Raw genomic sequence first — 21,132 nt, 5'->3', positions numbered from 1 at the left:
CTTTGACCACATGTGTATGTTCTTGGACACAATACTGTTGTCAGCCTGGTTCAAAGTCTAAAGTAATTACAGTGTGTGGCACTACACACTGAAGAGGAGATGCATGTACGCCGGGCTTGACAGTAACGCTTTCAATTGGCAATTTTTGAGTGGCAACCACTTTTTAACGCATAAGAAAAATGACAAATATATCTTAGAGGCAATGGTGAATCAAATGAAGTTGTTTAAGTTTGACGAATGAATTTGCCAATTCGGACATAATTAGAAAGCCGATCTATGACTGCATAATATGTTAATTACTCAAAATATAAGGGAACTAAAATGGCAACAATATTATACATATATTTTAGTTTCGGCAACCAAACCCTGATTCCTGGTTGCCAGTGTGGAAACTAGTTTTAAAAGTTAGTGTTGAGCCCTGGAATGACCTGCTGCTATTAGCAACACCTCAGAGACACATTCAGCTGAGTGTGCGTGTGCGTGTGTGTATGTGTGCATGCGTATGTGTGTTGGTAGAATAATGTTGAATGATGAGTTTAGAGGATACTGTGTATATATAAGTAAGTTCATTTCGCCCTGCTGTGAGATGATCCCAGGAAGAAACCACATCCCGATCCGGAATTAGGGGAAAGAAAAACAATAAGCCCTTTGCTTATCGGGTTTTTTTGTGCGTTGCCATTTTAGCAGAATGGGGTACATGATTAGTAATGTTTCCGAGACTTATATCAGCTATTTGTTATAATCAGTAACTGTCTGCGATTAATTAGGGGTCAAATAAAGTTAACTCTAATTTCCTGTTTAGTCTAATTTTGACTCGGTAGCAAATGGGCAAATTCTCATGCTTTTAAACTTCAAATCTTTTCATAGCATTTCGTATTTTTCACATAGTCGAACAAGTATTTTTGTATTAAAATTTGTCTGAAGAAAACAACACAAATATACACACACACACACACACACACACACATACCAAAGACGTCTTTTGGTAGGCCCGACCAGGTGGGAGCCTCGCCAGACGAGCTTCATAATTGGCTTTCAACTTCTGATTCAAACGTGATGCTTCTTCAATGGGCGTCAGCTCCCTGCAGCACACACACACACACACGCACAAACACACACACATACATGCAGACACACACACACACACACACACACAATGCAAACAAGCAAAGTGTTAGTTAATGGGGTGTATCACAAGCAAATAAAACAATCTCATTTCACTGATATCTCAAATCAACATGGACGACATTCTTATAGCAACAACAACAACAACGACACGATTCTGCAAGTTATACTTGATGTTTCTGAGTATATTTTCTTTGTCACCACTACTTTAGGCACAAAAATAATTGAGTGCAAAGATGACAGTGAGCGCGAGCCTTGGAAAGCGCCACAGGTCTAAAGTGTAGAGAAGCGAATGTAGGAGCTGTGACCAGGTTGGTCATTTCAAAACACTATGCTCTCAGTGGAAACATAAAGCCTCTCCTATCCCTGCTGCGTTGATCACTTTCAGAGCGTTTCTGTCAATCAATGGTGTAATATTTGCCCTCCTTGATAAAAAAAACAAAACAAAAAACAAGCGCCCTACTTTTTGCTCGTGTCCTGTGACTCCACTGTCTGCAGTCTCTGGAAGACTTCGGGAGGCAGGAAGGGGGAGAGCTCACCGCCGCCATTGGACAGCACCCTGCGGTGACCGGTCTTGGCCGGGCTGCTCGTCACTTGAACAGGAGTCTCAGATGGAGCGGCTGTGACGGCTGAGGGGAGAACAGAGACAAACAGAAGAAAAAGAGAAGACAAAAAGCGGTGATTGGCTTAGGGAACCAAATCATGTGGCTCTGCACTGGCTTCATTTGTGACCCCTGGGGCAGGTTCCAAGTGAGCAGTGATTGAACGATGTGTAAATAAAAGATATGCTCCTGATTGGATGTATTCACCGGCGTTTGCTGCAATGGCAGCTGGGCGGAGAGCGGTCTCCCGGGGCTCCGATTGGCCAGGTGAGCAGGAAGAGGAAGCGGAGATGGTGGCGGGGCATTCGTCATTCGTGGGGGGCGCGGCTCTCTTCCCCACGAATGACTTGGATCGCTCCAGACACTGCTCGGCCAGCCTCAGCATCCGCTCCACCTCCACTACGTCCCCGTCCTCCGAGGCTGGGACAAGGAAGACAGAGAGCACAGAGAGTCAGTCTTGGATGATTGATCGCACGCAGGTTGGCTGTATAACAAGGTCATCACGTGACTTCTGGGGTCAGATCCACTTTCCACGCTGACAGTCTACTGTATTCGAGCTGATTAGTTCACGTCTGGTTAAAAGATTAACTATGTCTGCAGGGACCCGCTGGTCCCCGTCTGGATTGGTCCCATCCACCCGTCCACGTGTTCAAAACCTCACTGGCTTTTCTCTACACAGCTCCTATACGCAACATGAAACTGGTTATCTACATGCATCGGATGATCATTTGGTATGTCTAATTTCATTGATATCTATATATATATATATATATATATATAGATATATATATATATATATATATATATATATATACAGTATATATACATATACAGGTGTATCTCAATAAATTAGAATATAATTGAAAGGTTAATGTATTTCAGTAATTAAATTAAAAAAGTGAAACTCATTTTATATAGATTCATTACACACAGGATCATATATTTCAAGAGTGTATTTCTTTTAATTTTGATGATTATGGCTTACAGCGAATGAAAACCCAAAATTCAGTATCTCAGACAATTTGAATATTACATAAAACCAATTAAAAAAAGGATTTGTAACACAGAAATGTTGGCCTACTGAAGAGTGTCCATGTACAGTATGCACTCAATACTTGGTTGGGCTCCTTTTGCAGGAAGTACTGCCTCAATACGGCGCGGCATGGAGATCAGCCTGTGGCTCTGCTGTGTTAGGGAAGCCCAGGTTACTGATGGCGGCCTTCAGCTCGTCTGCATTGTTGGGTCTGGTGTCTCTCATCTTCCTCTTGACAAAACCCCATAGATCCTCTAGGTCAGGTGAGTTCACTGGCCAATCAAGTGATACCGTGGTCATGAAACCAGGTATTGGTACTTTTGGCAGTGTGCCAGGTCCTGCTGGAAAATGAAATCAGCATCTCCATAAAGCTCGCCAGCAGAGGGAAGCATGAAGTGCTCTAAAACATCCTGGTAGACTTTGGACTTGATGAAACACAGTGGACCAACACCAGCCGATGACATGGCTCCAAAGCATCACTGACTGTGGAAACTTCACTCTGGACCTCAAGTAACTTGTGGTGTGCCTCTCCACTCTCCCTCCAGACTCTGGGACCTTGATTTCCAAATGAAATGCTAAATGTACTTTCATCTGTAAAGAGGACTTTGGACCACAGAGCATCAGTCCAGTCCTGTTTCTCTCAGCCCAGGTAACGTAGTCTCTGGTTCAGGAGTGGCTGGACACCAGGAATGTGGTGGCTCTTGAAACTCCAGCCGCAGTCCAATCCTGGTGGATCTCCCCCAGGTTCTTGGATTGGATTTGCTTCACAAGCCTCACAGGGCTGTGGTTATCCTTGTTGCTTGTGCACCTTTTTCTACCTTCCACTCAACTTTCCACTCATATGCTTGGATACAGAACTCTGTGAGCAGCCAGGTTCTTTAGCAATGACCTTCTGTGGCTTTCCCTCCTTGTGGAGGAGGTCAATGACCGTCTGTGGCTCCTTGTGGAGGAGGTCAATGACCGTCTGTGGCTTTCCCTCCTTGTGGAGGAGGTCAATGACCGTCTGTGGCTCCTTGTGGAGGAGGTCAATGACCTTCTGTGTCTTTCCCTCCTTGTGAAGGAGGTCAATGACCGTCTGTGGCTTTCCCTCCTTGTGGAGCAGGTCAATGACCGTCTGTGGCTTTCCCTCTTTGTGAAGGAGGTCAATGACCGTCTGTGGCTTTCCCTCTTTGTGGAGGAGGTCAATGACCGTCTGTGGCTTTCCCTCCTTGTGAAGGAGGTCAATGACCGTCTGTGGCTTTCCCTCTTTGTGGAGGAGGTAAATGACCGTCTGTGGCTATCCCTCCTTGTGGAGGTCAATGACCGTCTGTGGCTTTCCCTCCTTGTGGAGGAGGTCAATGACCGTCTGTGGCTTTCCCTCCTTGTGGAGAAGGTCAATGACCGTCTGTGGCTTTCCCTCCTTGTGGAGGAGGTCAATGACCGTCTGTGGCTATCCCTCCTTGTGGAGGAGGTCAATGACCGTCTGTGGCTTTCCCTCCTTGTGGAGGTCAATGACCGTCTGTGGCTTTCCCTCCTTGTGGAGGAGGTCAATGACCGTCTGTGGCTATCCCTCCTTGTGGAGGGGGTCAATGACCGTCTGTGGCTATCCCTCCTTGTGGAGGTCAATGACCGTCTGTGGCTTTCCCTCCTTGTGGAGGAGGTCAATGACCGTCTGTGGCTATCCCTCCTTGTGGAGAAGGTCAATGACCGTCTGTGGCTATCCCTTCTTGTGGAGGGGGTCACTGACCGTCTGTGGCTTTCCCTCCTTGTGGAGGGGGTCAATGGCCGTCTGTGGCTCCTTGTGGAGGAGGTCAATGACCGTCTGTGGCTTTCCCTCCTTGTGGAGGAGGTCAATGACCGTCTGTGGCTTTCCCTCCTTGTGGTCAATGACCGTCTGTGGCTTTCCCTCCTTGTGGAGGAGGTCAATGACCGTCTGTGGCTTTCCCTTCTTGTGGAGGGGGTCACTGACCGTCTGTGGCTTTCCCTCCTTGTGGAGGAGGTCAATGACCGTCTGTGGCTTTCCCTCCTTGTGGAGGAGGTCAATGACCGTCTGTGGCTTTCCCTCCTTGTGGAGCAGGTCAATGACCGTCTGTGTCTTTCCCTCCTTGTGGAGCAGGTCAATGACCGTCTGTGTCTTTCCCTCCTTGTGAAGGAGGTCAATGACCGTCTGTGGCTTTCCCTCCTTGTGGAGCAGGTCAATGACCGTCTGTGGCTTTCCCTCTTTGTGAAGGAGGTCAATGACCGTCTGTGGCTTTCCCTCTTTGTGGAGGAGGTCAATGACCGTCTGTGGCTTTCCCTCCTTGTGAAGGAGGTCAATGACCGTCTGTGGCTTTCCCTCCTTGTGGAGGAGGTCAATGACCGTCTGTGGCTATCCCTCCTTGTGGAGAAGGTCAATGACCGTCTGTGGCTATCCCTTCTTGTGGAGGGGGTCACTGACCGTCTGTGGCTTTCCCTCCTTGTGGAGGAGGTCAATGACCGTCTGTGGCTTTCCCTCCTTGTGGAGGAGGTCAATGACCGTCTGTGTCTTTCCCTCCTTGTGAAGGAGGTCAATGACCGTCTGTGGCTTTCCCTCCTTGTGGAGCAGGTCAATGACCGTCTGTGGCTTTCCCTCTTTGTGAAGGAGGTCAATGACCGTCTGTGGCTTTCCCTCTTTGTGGAGGAGGTCAATGACCGTCTGTGGCTTTCCCTCCTTGTGAAGGAGGTCAATGACCGTCTGTGGCTTTCCCTCCTTGTGGAGGAGGTCAATGACCGTCTGTGGCTTTCCCTCCTTGTGGAGGGGGTCAATGACCGTCCGTGGCTATCCCTCCTTGTGGAGGTCAATGACCGTCTGTGGCTTTCCCTCCTTGTGGAGGAGGTCAATGACCGTCTGTGGCTATCCCTCCTTGTGGAGAAGGTCAATGACCGTCTGTGGCTATCCCTTCTTGTGGAGGGGGTCACTGACCGTCTGTGGCTTTCCCTCCTTGTGGAGGAGGTCAATGACCGTCTGTGGCTTTCCCTCTTTGTGGAGGAGGTCAATGACCGTCTGTGGCTTTCCCTCCTTGTGAAGGAGGTCAATGACCGTCTGTGGCTTTCCCTCCTTGTGGAGGAGGTCAATGACCGTCTGTGGCTTTCCCTCCTTGTGGAGCAGGTCAATGACCGTCTGTGGCTTTCCCTCTTTGTGAAGGAGGTCAATGACCGTCTGTGGCTTTCCCTCTTTGTGGAGGAGGTCAATGACCGTCTGTGGCTTTCCCTCCTTGTGAAGGAGGTCAATGACCGTCTGTGGCTTTCCCTCCTTGTGGAGGAGGTCAATGACCGTCTGTGGCTTTCCCTCCTTGTGGAGGGGGTCAATGACCGTCTGTGGCTATCCCTCCTTGTGGAGGTCAATGACCGTCTGTGGCTTTCCCTCCTTGTGGAGGAGGTCAATGACCGTCTGTGGCTATCCCTCCTTGTGGAGAAGGTCAATGACCGTCTGTGGCTATCCCTTCTTGTGGAGGGGGTCACTGACCGTCTGTGGCTTTCCCTCCTTGTGGAGGAGGTCAATGACCGTCTGTGGCTTTCCCTCCTTGTGGAGGAGGTCAATGACCGTCTGTGGCTTTCCCTCCTTGTGGAGGGGGTCAATGACCGTCTGTGGCTTTCCCTCCTTGTGGAGGGGGTCAATGGCCGTCTGTGGCTCCTTGTGGAGGAGGTCAATGACCGTCTGTGGCTTTCCCTCCTTGTGGAGGAGGTCAATGACCGTCTGTGGCTTTCCCTCCTTGTGGTCAATGACCGTCTGTGGCTTTCCCTCCTTGTGGAGGAGGTCAATGACCGTCTGTGGCTTTCCCTTCTTGTGGAGGGGGTCACTGACCGTCTGTGGCTTTCCCTCCTTGTGGAGGGGGTCAATGGCCGTCTGTGGCTTTCCCTCCTTGTGGAGGAGGTCAATGACCGTCTGTGGCTTTCCCTCCTTGTGGAGGGGGTCAATGACCGTCTGTGGCTTTCCCTCCTTGTGGAGGGGGTCAATGGCCGTCTGTGGCTCCTTGTGGAGGAGGTCAATGACCGTCTGTGGCTTTCCCTCCTTGTGGAGGAGGTCAATGACCGTCTGTGGCTTTCCCTCCTTGTGGAGGGGGTCAATGACCGTCTGTGGCTTTCCCTCCTTGTGGAGGAGGTCACTGACCGTCTGTGGCTTTCCCTCCTTGTGGAGGAGGTCAATGACCGTCTGTGGCTTTCCCTCCTTGTGGAGGAGGTCAATGACCGTCTGTGGCTTTCCCTTCTTGTGGAGGGGGTCACTGACCGTCTGTGGCTTTCCCTCCTTGTGGAGGAGGTCAATGACCGTCTGTGGCTTTCCCTCCTTGTGGAGGGGGTCAATGGCCGTCTGTGGCTCCTTGTGGAGGAGGTCAATGACCGTCTGTGGCTTTCCCTCCTTGTGGAGGAGGTCAATGACCGTCTGTGGCTTTCCCTCCTTGTGGAGGGGGTCAATGGCCGTCCGTGGCTTTCCCTCCTTGTGGAGGGGGTCAATGGCTGTCTGTGACTTTCCCTCCTTGTGGAGGAGGTCAATGACCGTCTGTGGCTTTCCCTCCTTGTGGAGAAGGTCAATGACCGTCTGTGACTTTCCCTCCTTGTGGAGGAGGTCAATGACCGTCTGTGGCTTTCCCTCCTTGTGGAGGAGGTCAATGACCGTCTGTGACTTTCCCTCCTTGTGGAGGAGGTCAATGACCGTCTGTGGCTTTCCCTCCTTGTGGAGGGGGTCAATGGCCGTCTGTGGCTTTCCCTCCTTGTGGAGGGGGTCAATGGCTGTCTGTGGCTTTCCCTCCTTGTGGAGGAGGTCAATGGCTGTCTGTGGCTTTCCCTCCTTGTGGAGGAGGTCAATGACCGTCTGTGGCTTTCCCTCCTTGTGGAGGAGGTCAATGGCTGTCTGTGGCTTTCCCTCCTTGTGGAGGAGGTCAATGGCTGTCTGTGGCTTTCCCTCCTTGTGGAGGGGGTCAATGGCCGTCTGTGGCTTTCCCTCCTTGTGGAGGAGGTCAATGACCGTCTGTGGCTTTCCCTCCTTGTGGAGGAGGTCAATGGCCGTCTGTGGCTTTCCCTCCTTGTGGAGGGGGTCAATGGCCGTCTGTGGCTCCTTGTGGAGGAGGTCAATGACCGTCTGTGGCTTTCCCTCCTTGTGGAGAAGGTCAATGGCCGTCTGTGGCTTTCCCTCCTTGTGGAGGGGGTCAATGGCCGTCTGTGGCTTTCCCTCCTTGTGGAGGGGGTCAATGGCCGTCTGTGGCTCCTTGTGGAGGAGGTCAATGACCGTCTGTGGCTTTCCCTTCTTGTGGAGGAGGTCACTGACCGTCTTCTGGACAACTGTCAGGTCAGCAGTATTCTCCATGATGGTGGAGCTTACTGAACCAGACAAAGTGTGTAGTTCATTAGCTGATTACACTATTGAACTTATTCACAATATTACAATTTTCTGAGATACGGAATTTTGAGATTTCATTAGCTGCAAGCAATAATCATCAAAATTAAAATGAATAAACACTTACACACAAGTGTGTAATGAATCTATATAATATATGAGTTTAACTTTCTGAATTGAATTACTGAAATAAATTAACTTTTCGATGATATTCTAATTAATTGAGTTGCTCCTTTTTCTCCCCCACCACTCCTCCCTCGTTTTAACTATATATATTTACTTTAAAAATGTATGTATGTTTATATATATATATATATATATATATATATATATATACACACATTACATTACATGTCATTTAGCTGACAACTTACAATAAGTGCATTAAACCATGAGTCCAAACTCAGAACAACAAGAATCAAGCAAGTACAATTTCTTCAATAAAGTTAAACTACAAAGTGCTATCAGTAAGAGACATTTAAGTGATACTAAAGTGTTAAACTACAAAGTGTTATCAGTAAGAGACATTTAAGTGCTACTAAAGTGTTAAACTACAAAGTGCTATCAGTAAGAGACATTTAAGTGCTTCCAACGTGTTAAACTACAAAGTGTTATCAGTAAGAGACATTTAAGTGCTACCAAAGTGCTACTCCGGCGCTACCTTCCCTATTCAAGGTATAGTCGAAAAAGATGTGTTTTTAGTTTGCGACGGAAGATGTAGAGACTTTCTGCTGTCCTGATGTCAATGGGGAGCTACACGCACACACACACACACACACACACCATACACTGGGTTACACCAAAGTAAAATCATGTGTCGCGTCGCGTCACACACACACGCCCAGTCCTGCACATCTCCTCTCAGTTCCGTCACACATCTATATTGCATTGAGTTTCAGATCAATAAGCTGGGAGGGCAGTTTGGGATTTGGGATGCAAAAAGAGTGTAGTAACAATATCAGAGAGTTTATTTGAGTATTTAGTAAGCTATTATATGGATTCTTTGTAAATTACAGTGACAGTACGCTGTCTTGTGCTCCATTACCTTGGACCCACTCAGGTTACAATCAACTTCACTAAATCAAAAAGACAGAAAGATAATTCAGAGGAATGAACATACTTGTGTCCGCATGTTTGCACTTCCTGTTCCCTTGTCTCAAAGGCAACGTTTTATTCATTTTGAATGTGGTTTTGGTTCGATATACAGGAATTATATTGTATAATTGTATGTACAATTATTACAATTATTACAGTATTGAGCAAAGGCTGTGAATACTTATGTACATGTTATGTTTTCGTTCTTTATTTTTAATAGATTTGCAAAAATTTGCAAAAAACAGTTTTCACTTTGTCATTATGGGTCGTTGTGTGTAGAATGTTGAGGAAAATAATGAATTTAATCCATTTTGGAATAAGGCTGTAACATAACAACATTTGGAAAAAGTCAAGCGCTGTGAATACTTTCCGGATGCACTGTATATATGTGTATATATATATATATATATATATATATATATATATATATATATATATGTGATGCACTGTACGGTCTGTGTTTAACACAATCTGAAGAGAACATTTTGTTCTGCGGTATAAAATGTCATTTAATCTTTTACGTGTCTTACTGACTCACTTGTTGAGTCTGAACCGTTCCTGCACAAACATTTGAGACTCCATAGCTCCCATTAGCGGTCTGAAGAACTGCGTTACCACCGGGACACACCAGACAGTACGTGTACACAATACTGAGTTCCATTGCTACGCAGATGAAACCCAGTTGTTCATCCCCAGTAAGCCTGGCACCTCCACAGTTTGGTGTCTCATGTGCTGCCTTGCCGTCATAAGAAACTGGATGTCCAAAAGACTTCCTGCAATGAAATGACTCCAGATCCCTTGTTATTGTAATGACCCCTGCTGGCCCCTAGCCGCATCAATGAGCAATCTCTCCTTGAGTCTGGGAGCCTTATCTAATAATGTTCGGCACGAAGCTTGGGAGTTTTTTGGGATTCCGAACTGACTTTTGACTCTCAGCTGACCAAAGGTTTGCGGTCCTTCTTTACTCAGTTGAGACAGCTCAGCAAATTCAGGTCATTCCCTTCACCAGTCATTCACGCTTTTATCTCTTCCAGACTGGACAACCACTGCAATGCACTTTATTGTGGTATCAGCAGGCGAAGCATTCAAAGACTGCAGTTGATACAGAACGCTGCCGCCGGGCTGTCAACACGTGCGTAGAAACGTGGCCACATCACACCAATCCTTGCTGCCCTTCACTGGTTAACTGGGAGTTTTTACATTTGATTTGAACATGTTACTGGTCCTTTCCAAAGCCCCCTAACCCCCGTTCCTTGACCTCAATGGAAAACAACACAAGGTCAAGGAAAGATGTGAAGGAGAATTCATGAGGAGTTCATAAATGATAACCGCGGAGCTCACTTCTAATAAACTACCTCGACGCCGGATGTCAGACATTGACGATGTCAACCGTTCGGTTATATTTTGCTATTTTTATTGCTATACAAATTGCTTAAATAATATATGAATTAGTGCCTTACCAGTGCCGTACAGTAGGAGTACTAGATTTTCATTTATTTCTACCGATGCTTCTTGCTATTGAAGATGACAGTTTGTTCATTGACAGTTTGTTATATTTGCTGATCATTTTATTTTTCATTATTTATTTAGTACATGTCCAAATTGAATAGATGCATATAAAATGAAACAAAATGCTCGTCACTGTCTAGTCATATTAATCAACATGAATCCCATTAGTTTATTGACTTTATGAAAATAATTGTTAAACGTGTGTAAGACGGCACATCGTTGGTTTTCATGGACGGCCGAATGGTGCGTCTCTGTAAATGTAACTTTGTTTTGAAAGGTGCCATATGAATAAAGTTATTACAAAAGGGGGTTGCTAACAGGTGTATAAATGGGATGACGAGGTCTTCACTAGAACACTAGTCCTCCTTTTGCTTAGTGGTGGAGGCGTGAGGTCATGCGACCGTGGGGGAGTTTGTTTGTAGCCTAACGTTAGTGTTTTACTTCTGCTGTCCGATACTAACTTCCTGGTTGGCCTTGAAAAACACATCGTCCCCGCGGCACTCTGTTATAATGCTGCAGTTCCTATTGGTTCCCACTTGAGGTTAGTAGAGGGCTGAGAATTATTGATGCCGCTCTACTGCTACTAATATGGTGAGCCACAATTGCAACATATTTCGAATATGTGCCCATGCAAGTTAGAGCACGTAGTACAAAAGACAAATCAATAGGATGTACAGTAGATGTCTGTATACGCTCATATTGAGGAAGGAGTTGTTTTTGTTTTGTGTTTATCAATCTGAAATGATGCATTTCTTTAATTCAATTCAATTCAACTTTGTTAATTTAGGAAGGCAATTTGATTTTGGGCTAGGAAACAGACAAATATACAGACAGACACGTGCAAGCAAAGCAGCTGTTAAGGACCACGTTGGGCAGATGGTGCGATTGTGTTTTTTTTAAAAAGTCTGTACAGTATGCACAATTGAGTAAACACACTAAAGGGAAAACAACCATGAGGTTAAATAATCATCATAAAGCATCTCAATATTTATATTTTACTATATGTCACTGCTGAGATCTTACCTTGCGAACCCGCTTCCTCCAAAAGTGCATGTGATATGTAGTTGATCGTCCGGAGGTATTCACAGTAAGCTTCCTGCAGAAAGACCATGCAGTATATTATATAGTATGATAATAATGATAGTAATGATAGTAAACATAATAATAATAGCTACTGCCAATAATGAGACATGGAAATAAGTAAGATGGATTAAAAACATTGTTGCCAAATTTGACTCGTGGAGATGAAAAAGTAGATGGTTTCGAAGCAAATCTACAAATGTAAATCAACGATAATAAATGACACATTACCAGAAGAGGTTTTCATGCACTGCATTAATCAATTAGTTGAAAGAGACAATGGAGTAAAATGAACTATCACTGTTTAGAAGTGGTTGTTCTTTCACCACAGCAGGGTGACAGGGTGTTTTGTGTTATGTGTTGCTTGTGGAGCCGTCTCAATGCCACACCGTGACGACAATGTCTGGCCGGTTCAACGTTGACGTCCTGCATGTTACAGATCAACAGCAGAACTAATGCTACTCCATAAGTGTGGCCCCCATATGTTAAGCTGAGCACAGTTTGAAGCTTCATGGCCCCCTACCTCCATCTCAGAACGGCATAGGCTCCAGCCTAAAAAAGCTAAACAATTTTAAATAGAAAGCAATTAGACATTCCTAATTGACTTGATATTTCAATAACTTACATATGTTAGATATGTACTTGTGAAAAAGACAGTATGTGTAATGGCGATTTTATACACTATAATGATACAACAAAATGAAGTGTAATGTTTGAGACAGTACAGCCTCGAGCTATCTGAGGAAATGTAACCTACTAGGAAAGTTAATACCGTTGTTTATTGCTCCGTTGTTAAGTAACACAGCGCTCGTGCCTTTGGAATAACACGCTCTACCTTTCTTAAAAAGAAGGTTATGAAGTGATATAACAACACGAGGAACAAGGTAGAAGTGGACCCATTTAATGACAATTGAAATGTGACTGTTGGTCTGCAGCCGACTCCATTAAACAGGAAAACAACGCATAGCTTTAAGTGACAGCTTAGCTAGCTAACCCACTAAGGGTTCCGCCCCCTCCCTCTGTTTGCATCGTTAGACTGGCTAACGGTCGCGTTAAACCTTCGCGTTATCGCTGCCGTAAAGCTGTGAAGCAGCACGTGCAGCTCTCTACCTTGTGTTTGCTCTCTCCGTCCAGCTGTATTGCTACTTTAGCCATTTTCATAGCATTCTGAAGGGGCTTCGCCCCGCCGTCAGCTGTGGCCATGATTACACTGCACCCTGTTCTTCTTCTTCTACTACTTTTCCTCCTCCTCCTTCTCCTTCTTCTTCTTCTTGTTTTGTTTGACGGCAAGGTGTAAACTATCTTAAAGGTGTATACTGCCTCCTACTGTACGGCACTGGTAAGGCACTAATTCATATATTATTTTTATTATTTATTTATATATATTTGCAAGTATTGTTGTATTTAGAGGCAAAGCAAAATTATTTATCGGATTTAAAATTATATATGTATACATTATATTGTGAAATATTGCTAAGATATTAGGAGATATGTGTGTCTATGCTGAGCACCATTTCTCAAACTTTATTTATTTAATGATAATACAATTAGAATATATATCTTTAGATAATACAGATTATGGAGGAAAGTCTCTTCAAACCTGTCTGGAGTAGCGTTTCCTCTCCACAAACGCCGGGTGGCGCTGCAATCATATCGTGCCTTTTTCTTCCGGTAAATGAGCACTTCCGGGTTCCAGTGTTTACAAATGGGAGCCGAGCAGCGTTGAGACCGCAGAGCTGCATCAACAACCTGGCTCATGAAAACCCTCCTTCCGTGTTGAGAGCAGCATGTGCGCGAGCTGCTCGGAGTCGCGCAGTCTGACGGTAGGCTGTGCCTCAGGGCGGCGTGCTGCGCGAGCGCGACGTCCGGACACGAGCTAGCGATTCAGGCTGCTCGTGCTACCCGGCTAACGTTAGCTTGTTGAGGGCAACACCAGCGACTCAGACGTTTGTCGTAACGTCTCAATTAAAATATTCCAGACTTTGTAAACAAAAATGATATACGTATTTACTGCCAGCACGGTTTTTGAATGCAACTCCAACTGACTTAGTGTTATTGAGTTACCCCCCTTTTTTTCTTCTTTACGTCATATATGTATAAAACTGTACTGGAGTTGCATTGTTTTTTTAAATGGTATCATCACTGAACAGTGGTGCAGCAAATAATATAGCAACCAGACCAAGTGGTGTCTCATGAATAAATGCTGCTGGTAATGTTAACTCAGGGTTTGGCCACTAAACGGGCTCCAAGACGAGAAAATAGTTTGCATTGTTTAAATAACTTCATTATTCAGACATTGATGAGACAGGAAGTCATTCGAGTTGGCTCCCTCTTTAAATCTCCACAGTGGCACAGGCAGCAGGGCTCCATCATCGGGATTGGCTGCTAAAGAGTCGGACTTTGGAACCAACTATGAAGAAGAAAAGCAGACGGCCAAGGGCCTCGGCAGCTTCGCGAAAGACCAGCAGGACGCAGGCAGCGGGGGGCGTCAGTGAGGAAAAGAGGCCGCCTGGAAACAGAGGGAGACCTCGGAAGGCCGCCCCCGCAACCTCGGGCAGCTTCTACCACGCTGCCGCCGCAGAGGACAGGACTGCAGACTGCAGTGTGGCGGCAGACCACGACGCACAAAAACATCCAGAAAGCAAGTCCAGAGCTTCAGGTGGGTGTCTCGGTGCCAGCCCCTTATTGTGAAGTCACACCAAACCCCTTTCAAGAAGAAGGCATTAAGTATAGTGGCTTTTTCTTACCCGTCTGGTCCCTCGCAGCGTCCTGCTATCCCCATAATCATGGTGGTAATAAAAGGTGGAAAGTGTACGCTTATTGGAAGACGGTCTTAAATTAAATGTCTTCAGCCATGTTTTTACACGCATTTGACAAAGCAACGTTTAATTTGCAGATTTTTTATGACTTCCTTTTCATTAAGGATCCGCTACTTCACTGACTTCACCCATCAGAAATAGCTTCTACTGGACAATTTATTTGGGTTCATGACAGTTGAGAAAAACACTGAGCTGTTACTTTTCCCAGCAGGCCGTTTGTCGACGGCCGTCTGTCGGCTCTGTCATGGGAAGTTCTCGCCGCGCAGCCTGCGGCACGCCTTCGACAAGTGGCCCCAGGATTCCGTCGACGAGGTGGACGCAGCGGCCAAGTCGCCCCTTCTCTTCCACGCGGACTTCCAGCAGCTGGTCGGGGTCCACTTGGACCGCGACCCCCGCTTGTCAGAGTTCATCTGCAAGAAATGCCACTCCAAGTTCTACAAGTGCCACAGCATCCTGCTCAGATTCCTGCAGAGAGTCAACCTCCCACCTGTTGGGAAAGAGAACCTCAAAAGCTGGTGAGTCCCAGGCAAGAAAAAAAAAGGATTCTCAATTGCTTAGGCAGAAAAATCTACAAATACAGACGACCGTTTTGTTATTTCAGGAAGAAGTGTCCGGAGGCCTCGATAAACCACGCCTCAACAAGTGAATAAACGCTTTCCTCTCTATGCTTTCAGACATCACACAAAACACAAGTTAACCGACCGCATTACTCTGTTGAGGACACTCTGCCGTTATCTTTTCAGCACCACAGTCCTTCACCTCAGACCCAGAGTGCCTTCACAGCCTGGTGTCTTGGGCCCACCACCACGGGGAGGCCTGCCGCTCCTGCCCCAACCTGAGGGAGATGCTGGAGGACCGGTGCTGGGGCTCCGTCAAGGCCGTTTGGGGTTGCGTCGACGGCCACAGGTACGTCATGGACGCTCAGTGCGCCGCCGCCGCGAACCCCGGGTACGGCATGGACTTATACGGTGGAGCGTTGGGGAGCGGCAATGGTGACGGAGCGATGTCGGAAGAGGAGGAGGAAGATGAAGAAGGGCAGCCCAGCGGGAATGGAAGTATAAGCACTCTGGCTCAGCACAGTCCACCTGCACTTGCTGTACAGACTCAGAGCTCAGCGCTGGCGGACTGGACCACCAACACAGAAGGTGACTGTTAGATGCTCTCATTGTCCTCAGAAGGTTTGAAGCAGAATTGGCTGTAAATAAATGTCTGAATGGCTGCTTCCCCACCTCCCCCCATTCTGAGGATCTGTGAGGGGTGTTTTAAGACTATTTTGGGCTGGCATTGTACCATCATTAAAAGGTTCATGAACCGGCAAAGCAGAGAACACAGATGTTCGTCCGGCTCGTGCGGCGTCTGTATGAACTCATGTCTGACACGGTTGTGGTTTCCTCTCCGTTAGACTTCACAGGTCACGAGGGGGCGTTGTGTCCTGCGCCAGTCCAGCTGGAGGACAGGGCTGCTGACAGCGATCTGTCTGACAGGTCAGTCACAGTTTATCCGCCCTATCCGAATCTGTCCTTCCTCTCGTCTGGTGGGTCATTTCATACCTGCAGTTTGAAGGGGGGGAGACTATACACTGTTGTATTGCAGTCCGGTTCCTGGTCACACTGACTTTTTACACAACGTTTTATGTTGTTATGTTTACGTATTATGTTATGTAAAGTGTCTTTGAGTATCACGAAAAGCGTTATATAAATTAAGTGTAGTATTATTATTATTATTATTAACCCCCAACCTAACGAACCAAGAGGGGTAAACGTGAAGTCAGACGGACAGTAAACTTGTCATCCTGCATCAACCGATGAGGAAGCTGCATTCTCTCTCCTGACCACCAGGGGGCGACTCCTCTGGTTGTATAGAAGTCTATGCTTCATGTGTTAAAGCTGCATTCTCTCTCCTGAACACCAGGGAGCGACTCCTCTGGTTGTATAGAAGTCTATGCTTCATGTTATAAAGCTGCATTCTCTCTCCTGACCACCAGGGGGCGACTCCTCTGGTTGTATAGAAGTCTATGCTTCATGTGTTAAAGCTGCATTCTCTCTACTGACCACCAGGGGGCGACTCCTGTCATTGTATAGAAGTCTATGCTTCTTGTGTTAAAGCTGCATTCTCTCTCCTGACCACCAGGGGGCGACTCCTCTGGTTGTATATAAGTCTATGCTTCATGTGTTAAAGCTGCATTCTCTCTCCTGACCACCAAGGGGCGACTCCTCTGGTTGTATAGAAGTCTATGCTTCATGTGTTAAAGCTGCATTCTCTCTCCTGACCACCAGGGGGCGACTCCTGGTTGTATAGAAGTCTATATAAATGACTCTACTTCTCTTGATTTATTCCCTCAGTAAACATTGTAAACATGAGTTTAAGGTCTCAGATGCTAGTTTCAAGTCTCCAATACAGCGTTATCATTAATAGTCCCAATTAGAGGAACACAGATCATAACGCAGAGTATGCTTAAGGTAGGGGTCTACTTTGTGATTGACAGGTATACAACGTCTCTACGTCACTTTGGGTTGCAAAAAAACAAGATGACGACAGCCATGACAAACTTCACCGGGCACACAGACCGGGGTTTGTTTCATCCGAACCAAACGAGCTAGATGGGAAAGCACCATGATAACTACCAATTTGTGGGAGGAAACCTCCACATCTGTAGTTTTGGGTGCTTTGCAGCCTTTATTGTGATGAGTTTGAGTAATAATTTTAAAAAAAGTCCAGAACTTCTACAAGAGCTCTACCTGTGTGTGTGTCTAGGTTCATCTCCGAGGATGACTTCGAGGGGGGCAGAAAAGGAGGTTTATCGGACGACGAGATGTTCGAGCCGTACTCGGACAAGAGGTTGGTGCAGATGTACTTTAGCAACAGCCGAGATGGACTGAAAGTTGACTTGTGACAGAGACCCGGTTACTGTGTTGACTGAACCGTTCTGTCCCTCCCCCCCGTCCCAGAGCTCGCAGGGTGACCATCCCCAGCAAGAGAAGGAGGAGTCCGAAGGCCCTGGTGGAGCCCAAAATAAAGAAAAAACCAGGACCCAAACCCGGCTGGAAGAACAAGCTCAAACCTAAAGGGTACAAAGGCTCACACGAGTCATACGCTTCTCCTTTAATACACGACCACCATTCAGCACAAGTTGAATGTCATATCTCAATATGTCGTCTATCTTATGTAGGAGAGAATACATTTACAAACTAATGTTGTGTCTTTGTTCCCAGAGAGGAGCTGCCCAACATCTACAAGTGTCCATATCAAGGCTGCACCGCCGTCTATAGAGCTCCTGATGGTCTGAAGGTCACAATTCAAACTGAAATCCTTTCACTGTTATCTAAGTGTGGATATTACTACATGGAGCGCCTCAGTACAGTAGAAGAACAATATTGTCGTTTTAAAAATGATTCTGCAGTCTATTATAATACAGTCTGGTATTGGAGGCACTACGTTTTTTGTTTGTAGACCAATCACGTCGGAGCAGGCTTTGGTCCGTGAAAGATGAAAAAAAGATACGCGGAAACACATTGGCCGAAATGCATTCTGGGAACTCTCCGGCTGTCGTCTCGACGATGATTTTTTGATTCATATTGGTTTAGTGTGCGCTTGTAGGCTGGATGTTTTGTTGAACAATCCGGTCGCTAATCGGACTTTAAACAACGAGCAGCCCGTAGAAAAGGAAGTCCTGGATCTCTGCTGGCCACACCAGAACCCGTCTGAGGTTCCAGTAGGCTCCGCCTTTGTCCGTATGAATGACTGTCTTTTCCCTTTGGGGGCGGGGCTGTTTTAGAAGCACATCAAGGAGCACCACGAGGAGGTGAAGGAGCGACCCTGCCCCCATCCTGGCTGCAACAAGGTTTTCATGATCGACCGCTACCTGCAGAGACACGTCAAGCTCATCCACACAGGTGAGGTTCTATCGCCCGGCTCTCTTTGGGTCAACTGGGCTTCGCTGAGCGCCACATTTCCATGTGGCCCAGCTATTCTCCTTTTCAGTGACACACCGCTCCTCCGGGTTATGACTTCATTACATTTTAAAATGAAATCTACAAATGCGAGCGTTTCTGATCAGTCCAGTGGTGGTCAACACGTTTGCTAGCTCGCAGCTATAGATGCCGCCGGTGTTCCGGGTCAGTGGATGACCGTGTTAACTGGTGACTCAGCAGAATGCTGAATCACGTTTTTTTTTTACATCTGTTTATTATCGACACTAACCCATTCACGGAAGTTACTACGAGCAACCACGGAGGCATTCGGATGAGTCACCAGTTTCTGTTGGAATGTTTGGTTCAACCAGGCTTGGTGTAGTTTTGTCAATTGTTTAAAGAAACATGCTCGTCCATCCCGCCGGCGGGTTTTGGGGCTCAGAGGGTGTATTTTGTCTGAAGTTTGTCATCTGCGTGTTTTCAGAGGAGAGAAACTACATTTGTGACCAGTGTGGCCAAACGTTCAAACAGAGGAAACACCTCTCAGTTCACCAGATGAGACATTCAGGGGCCAAGCCACTACAGTAAGTACTAATGACGGGGTTTTGCCACTTTCAAACTTCTTATTTTCAGTAGTGAAGTCTGACTCTGCACTGGGACAGGGATGTCGTATGTGTACAGATTGTAAAGCCCTCTGAGGCTAATTAGTCATTTGTGATTTTGGGCTATACAAAATAAACTGAATTTAGATTTGTGGTGGATCATGAACTAGTCTATTGAAACAAAATGATTCTTTCCCCTCAGGTGTGAGGTGTGCGGCTTCCAGTGTCGCCAGCGAGCGTCACTGAAATACCACATGACCAAGCACAAGGCGGAGGCCGACCTGGAGTTCGCGTGCCTGATGTGTGGGAAACGCTTCGAAAAGGCCCACAACCTGAACGTCCACATGTCCATGGTCCACCCGCTCATTCAGGCCAAGGTTCAGAGAGGTAGCAGCATGGAGCAGCAGCCGCCGCCCCCTCCGCCGTCGTACTCAGACCTGCACACCATCGCTCTGACCGGGGAGGTGGTTCAGCAAGACCAGGACAGATGACGGAGGGAGAGCGTCCACATCTGCTGAACGGGGGACACGTGAACTGTGGGGGTTTCCCCAGCTCTGACAACCTGTGCTGTGGTTTTCACGTTCAGTATCATGGACTGGGCAATACTGATGGTTAACTCACTCTGCAGCTTATTGGATCATCACAACAAACTTTAATAATTTTATTTTTGTAGATCTTGACCAATCTGCTGGGCGCTTAGCAGTGTTCATTCCAGACTTTCATTTCATCGTCGAGACCACCGTGTGCCACAAATGACAGCTGTCCTGTCGCTGTTCGCTGCCGCCAACCTCGGTGAGAAATGCAGCGCTGCGTTTTCTGTAACTGCTTCACAATAAAAGCTTTTTTCTTTCTTTTTTGCCAGTTGAATGCTTTTATTGTGTAGCCAGCAGCAGCGGGTATAGTAATGCCAGTAACGCGATACAGATCAACATCAATGAGAGCAAATCACCAACGGCAGTGCAAGAAAGATGATTGAACGGCGCCTGTGGACTGGTTTTATTTCACAGCCACACGTCCCACAATGCACTATTCTTGTTATCAGAATATACGTAAAGCACTTCGCTGTGTAACCTCACAGAGGATGATTTCCTACAAGTTTTATGATGTTATTTTTTTATTAAGTTATTACAATACTAAGAGCTCTTCAAGAGTTTCTATCTGTATTGTAAACAGCTGAAAGGGCTTCTGATGTTCATGTGTATAATAAAGTTGTGTGTGCATCACGTATAAAAAGACAAATTTGCCTTTGAATCTGAACAGTGAAGTCCTGTTTAAAACAAGAGGAACATGTTTCTGTCAGATGTGAAGTACCTGCTGCATATTCAGAAACCATTACGGTGAAAGACTCCAAAGCTCGAGGGACTGAAGATGTTGTGTCCCCGTTAGCTTTAGACAGTCTCTCTCGGCCCGGACGTCAAGGGGGACGCCACAGCTTTTTCAGAGGAAGTCCATCTCTGGACTGAGGCTGTGAGGGTCCAGGTGCATGGAGAGAGCCGCTGCCACCTCCGGGTCCAGGTCTGCACACTGGGACTCCAGCTGAACCGGTGGGGCAGAGAGAGACCAGATGGAAGAGCGTGAGAGTCAAGTGAATGTTGCCAGTAAAAGGTACTTTAAAAAGAGGCGTGCGGCGCTGGTTACCCGTCTGAGTCGGCTGGAGGACAGAGCGGTGGGAGGCGTCTGTGGGATCGCCCTCAGGAGGAACTGCTTGGCGCGGCTCAGAATCCGGGAAGGCTCCATCTGCCAAAACAAACTTGCCGGTTTGAACGACGGCGCACTAAAATAAACCGCGTCAAATGAACCACGTCATGTCGGTCACCTGATGGGGTTCGGCGGTTGGTGGGGGAACCCGTCCTTCCAGGCGTAGCTGCAGCAGGCCGACGTAGCAGAGGACGGCGGTGCCGAGGAACCCCGGACAGAGTGCCGCTCTCTGCAGCAGCTCGGCGCTCTGCTGCAGCAGCAGGCTGAACGCACACATTAGGAGCTGCTGTGAGAATTTGACCTTTGGAGTCACAACAGGTCGTCACTCT

The 21,132-nt window shown here is 46.9% G+C and overlaps 3 protein-coding genes across 7 annotated transcripts in view; 1 reads left to right on the top strand and 2 right to left on the bottom strand.

The window, feature by feature from the left end:
• vps9d1 (VPS9 domain containing 1) overlaps window positions 1–13,045 on the bottom strand; it is a 38,898-nt gene extending 25,853 nt beyond the window's left edge. For 2 of the 3 annotated variants that reach the window (XR_004609599.1, XM_034535367.1), the window contains exons 1-5: window positions 12,884–13,030; window positions 11,717–11,789; window positions 1,935–2,147; window positions 1,589–1,754; window positions 971–1,082 (exon numbers count right to left, since the gene is read on the bottom strand). Coding sequence is in view for 2 of the 3 variants with exons in the window: in XM_034535367.1 (XP_034391258.1) it covers window positions 971–1,082; window positions 1,589–1,754; window positions 1,935–2,147; window positions 11,717–11,789; window positions 12,884–12,976 (657 nt within the window). In the remaining variant the exon portion in view is untranslated. Of the gene's footprint in view, window positions 1–970; window positions 1,083–1,588; window positions 1,755–1,934; window positions 2,148–11,716; window positions 11,790–12,883 lie in introns of all 3 variants that reach the window. The other variant, XM_034535366.1, reaches the window with a different exon arrangement.
• A 391-nt stretch (window positions 13,046–13,436) lies between these two features.
• znf276 (zinc finger protein 276) lies at window positions 13,437–19,963 on the top strand. 2 transcript variants are annotated; one of them, XM_034535368.1, is made up of 12 exons: window positions 13,437–13,596; window positions 14,121–14,432; window positions 14,801–15,107; window positions 15,194–15,234; window positions 15,336–15,737; window positions 15,995–16,076; window positions 17,347–17,430; window positions 17,541–17,660; window positions 17,805–17,880; window positions 18,368–18,485; window positions 18,988–19,087; window positions 19,308–19,963. In XM_034535368.1, the coding sequence occupies exons 2-12, from the start codon at window positions 14,186–14,188 to the stop codon at window positions 19,594–19,596; spliced, it is 1,866 nt and encodes a 621-aa protein (XP_034391259.1). In that variant the 5' UTR covers window positions 13,437–13,596; window positions 14,121–14,185; the 3' UTR covers window positions 19,597–19,963. The 2 variants fall into 2 exon arrangements, with proteins under 2 accessions (XP_034391259.1, XP_034391260.1); XM_034535369.1 differs by having other exon boundaries at window positions 13,438–13,596; window positions 14,804–15,107.
• A 123-nt stretch (window positions 19,964–20,086) lies between these two features.
• LOC117732428 (Fanconi anemia group A protein) overlaps window positions 20,087–21,132 on the bottom strand; it is a 21,650-nt gene continuing 20,604 nt past the window's right edge. For both annotated transcript variants that reach the window (XM_034535363.1, XM_034535364.1), the window contains exons 40-42: window positions 20,922–21,066; window positions 20,744–20,842; window positions 20,087–20,641 (exon numbers count right to left, since the gene is read on the bottom strand). In XM_034535363.1, the coding sequence (XP_034391254.1) occupies window positions 20,543–20,641; window positions 20,744–20,842; window positions 20,922–21,066 (343 nt within the window). In that variant the 3' untranslated portion in view covers window positions 20,087–20,542. The remainder of the gene's footprint in view (window positions 20,642–20,743; window positions 20,843–20,921; window positions 21,067–21,132) is intronic.

This window comes from Cyclopterus lumpus, chromosome 6, assembly GCF_009769545.1.
Source record: "Cyclopterus lumpus isolate fCycLum1 chromosome 6, fCycLum1.pri, whole genome shotgun sequence".
NCBI classification, from domain to species: domain Eukaryota; kingdom Metazoa; phylum Chordata; class Actinopteri; order Perciformes; family Cyclopteridae; genus Cyclopterus; species Cyclopterus lumpus.
The sequence above is the reverse complement of the archived record's forward strand: the minus strand, read 5'-3'. Positions and strand labels throughout refer to the sequence as shown.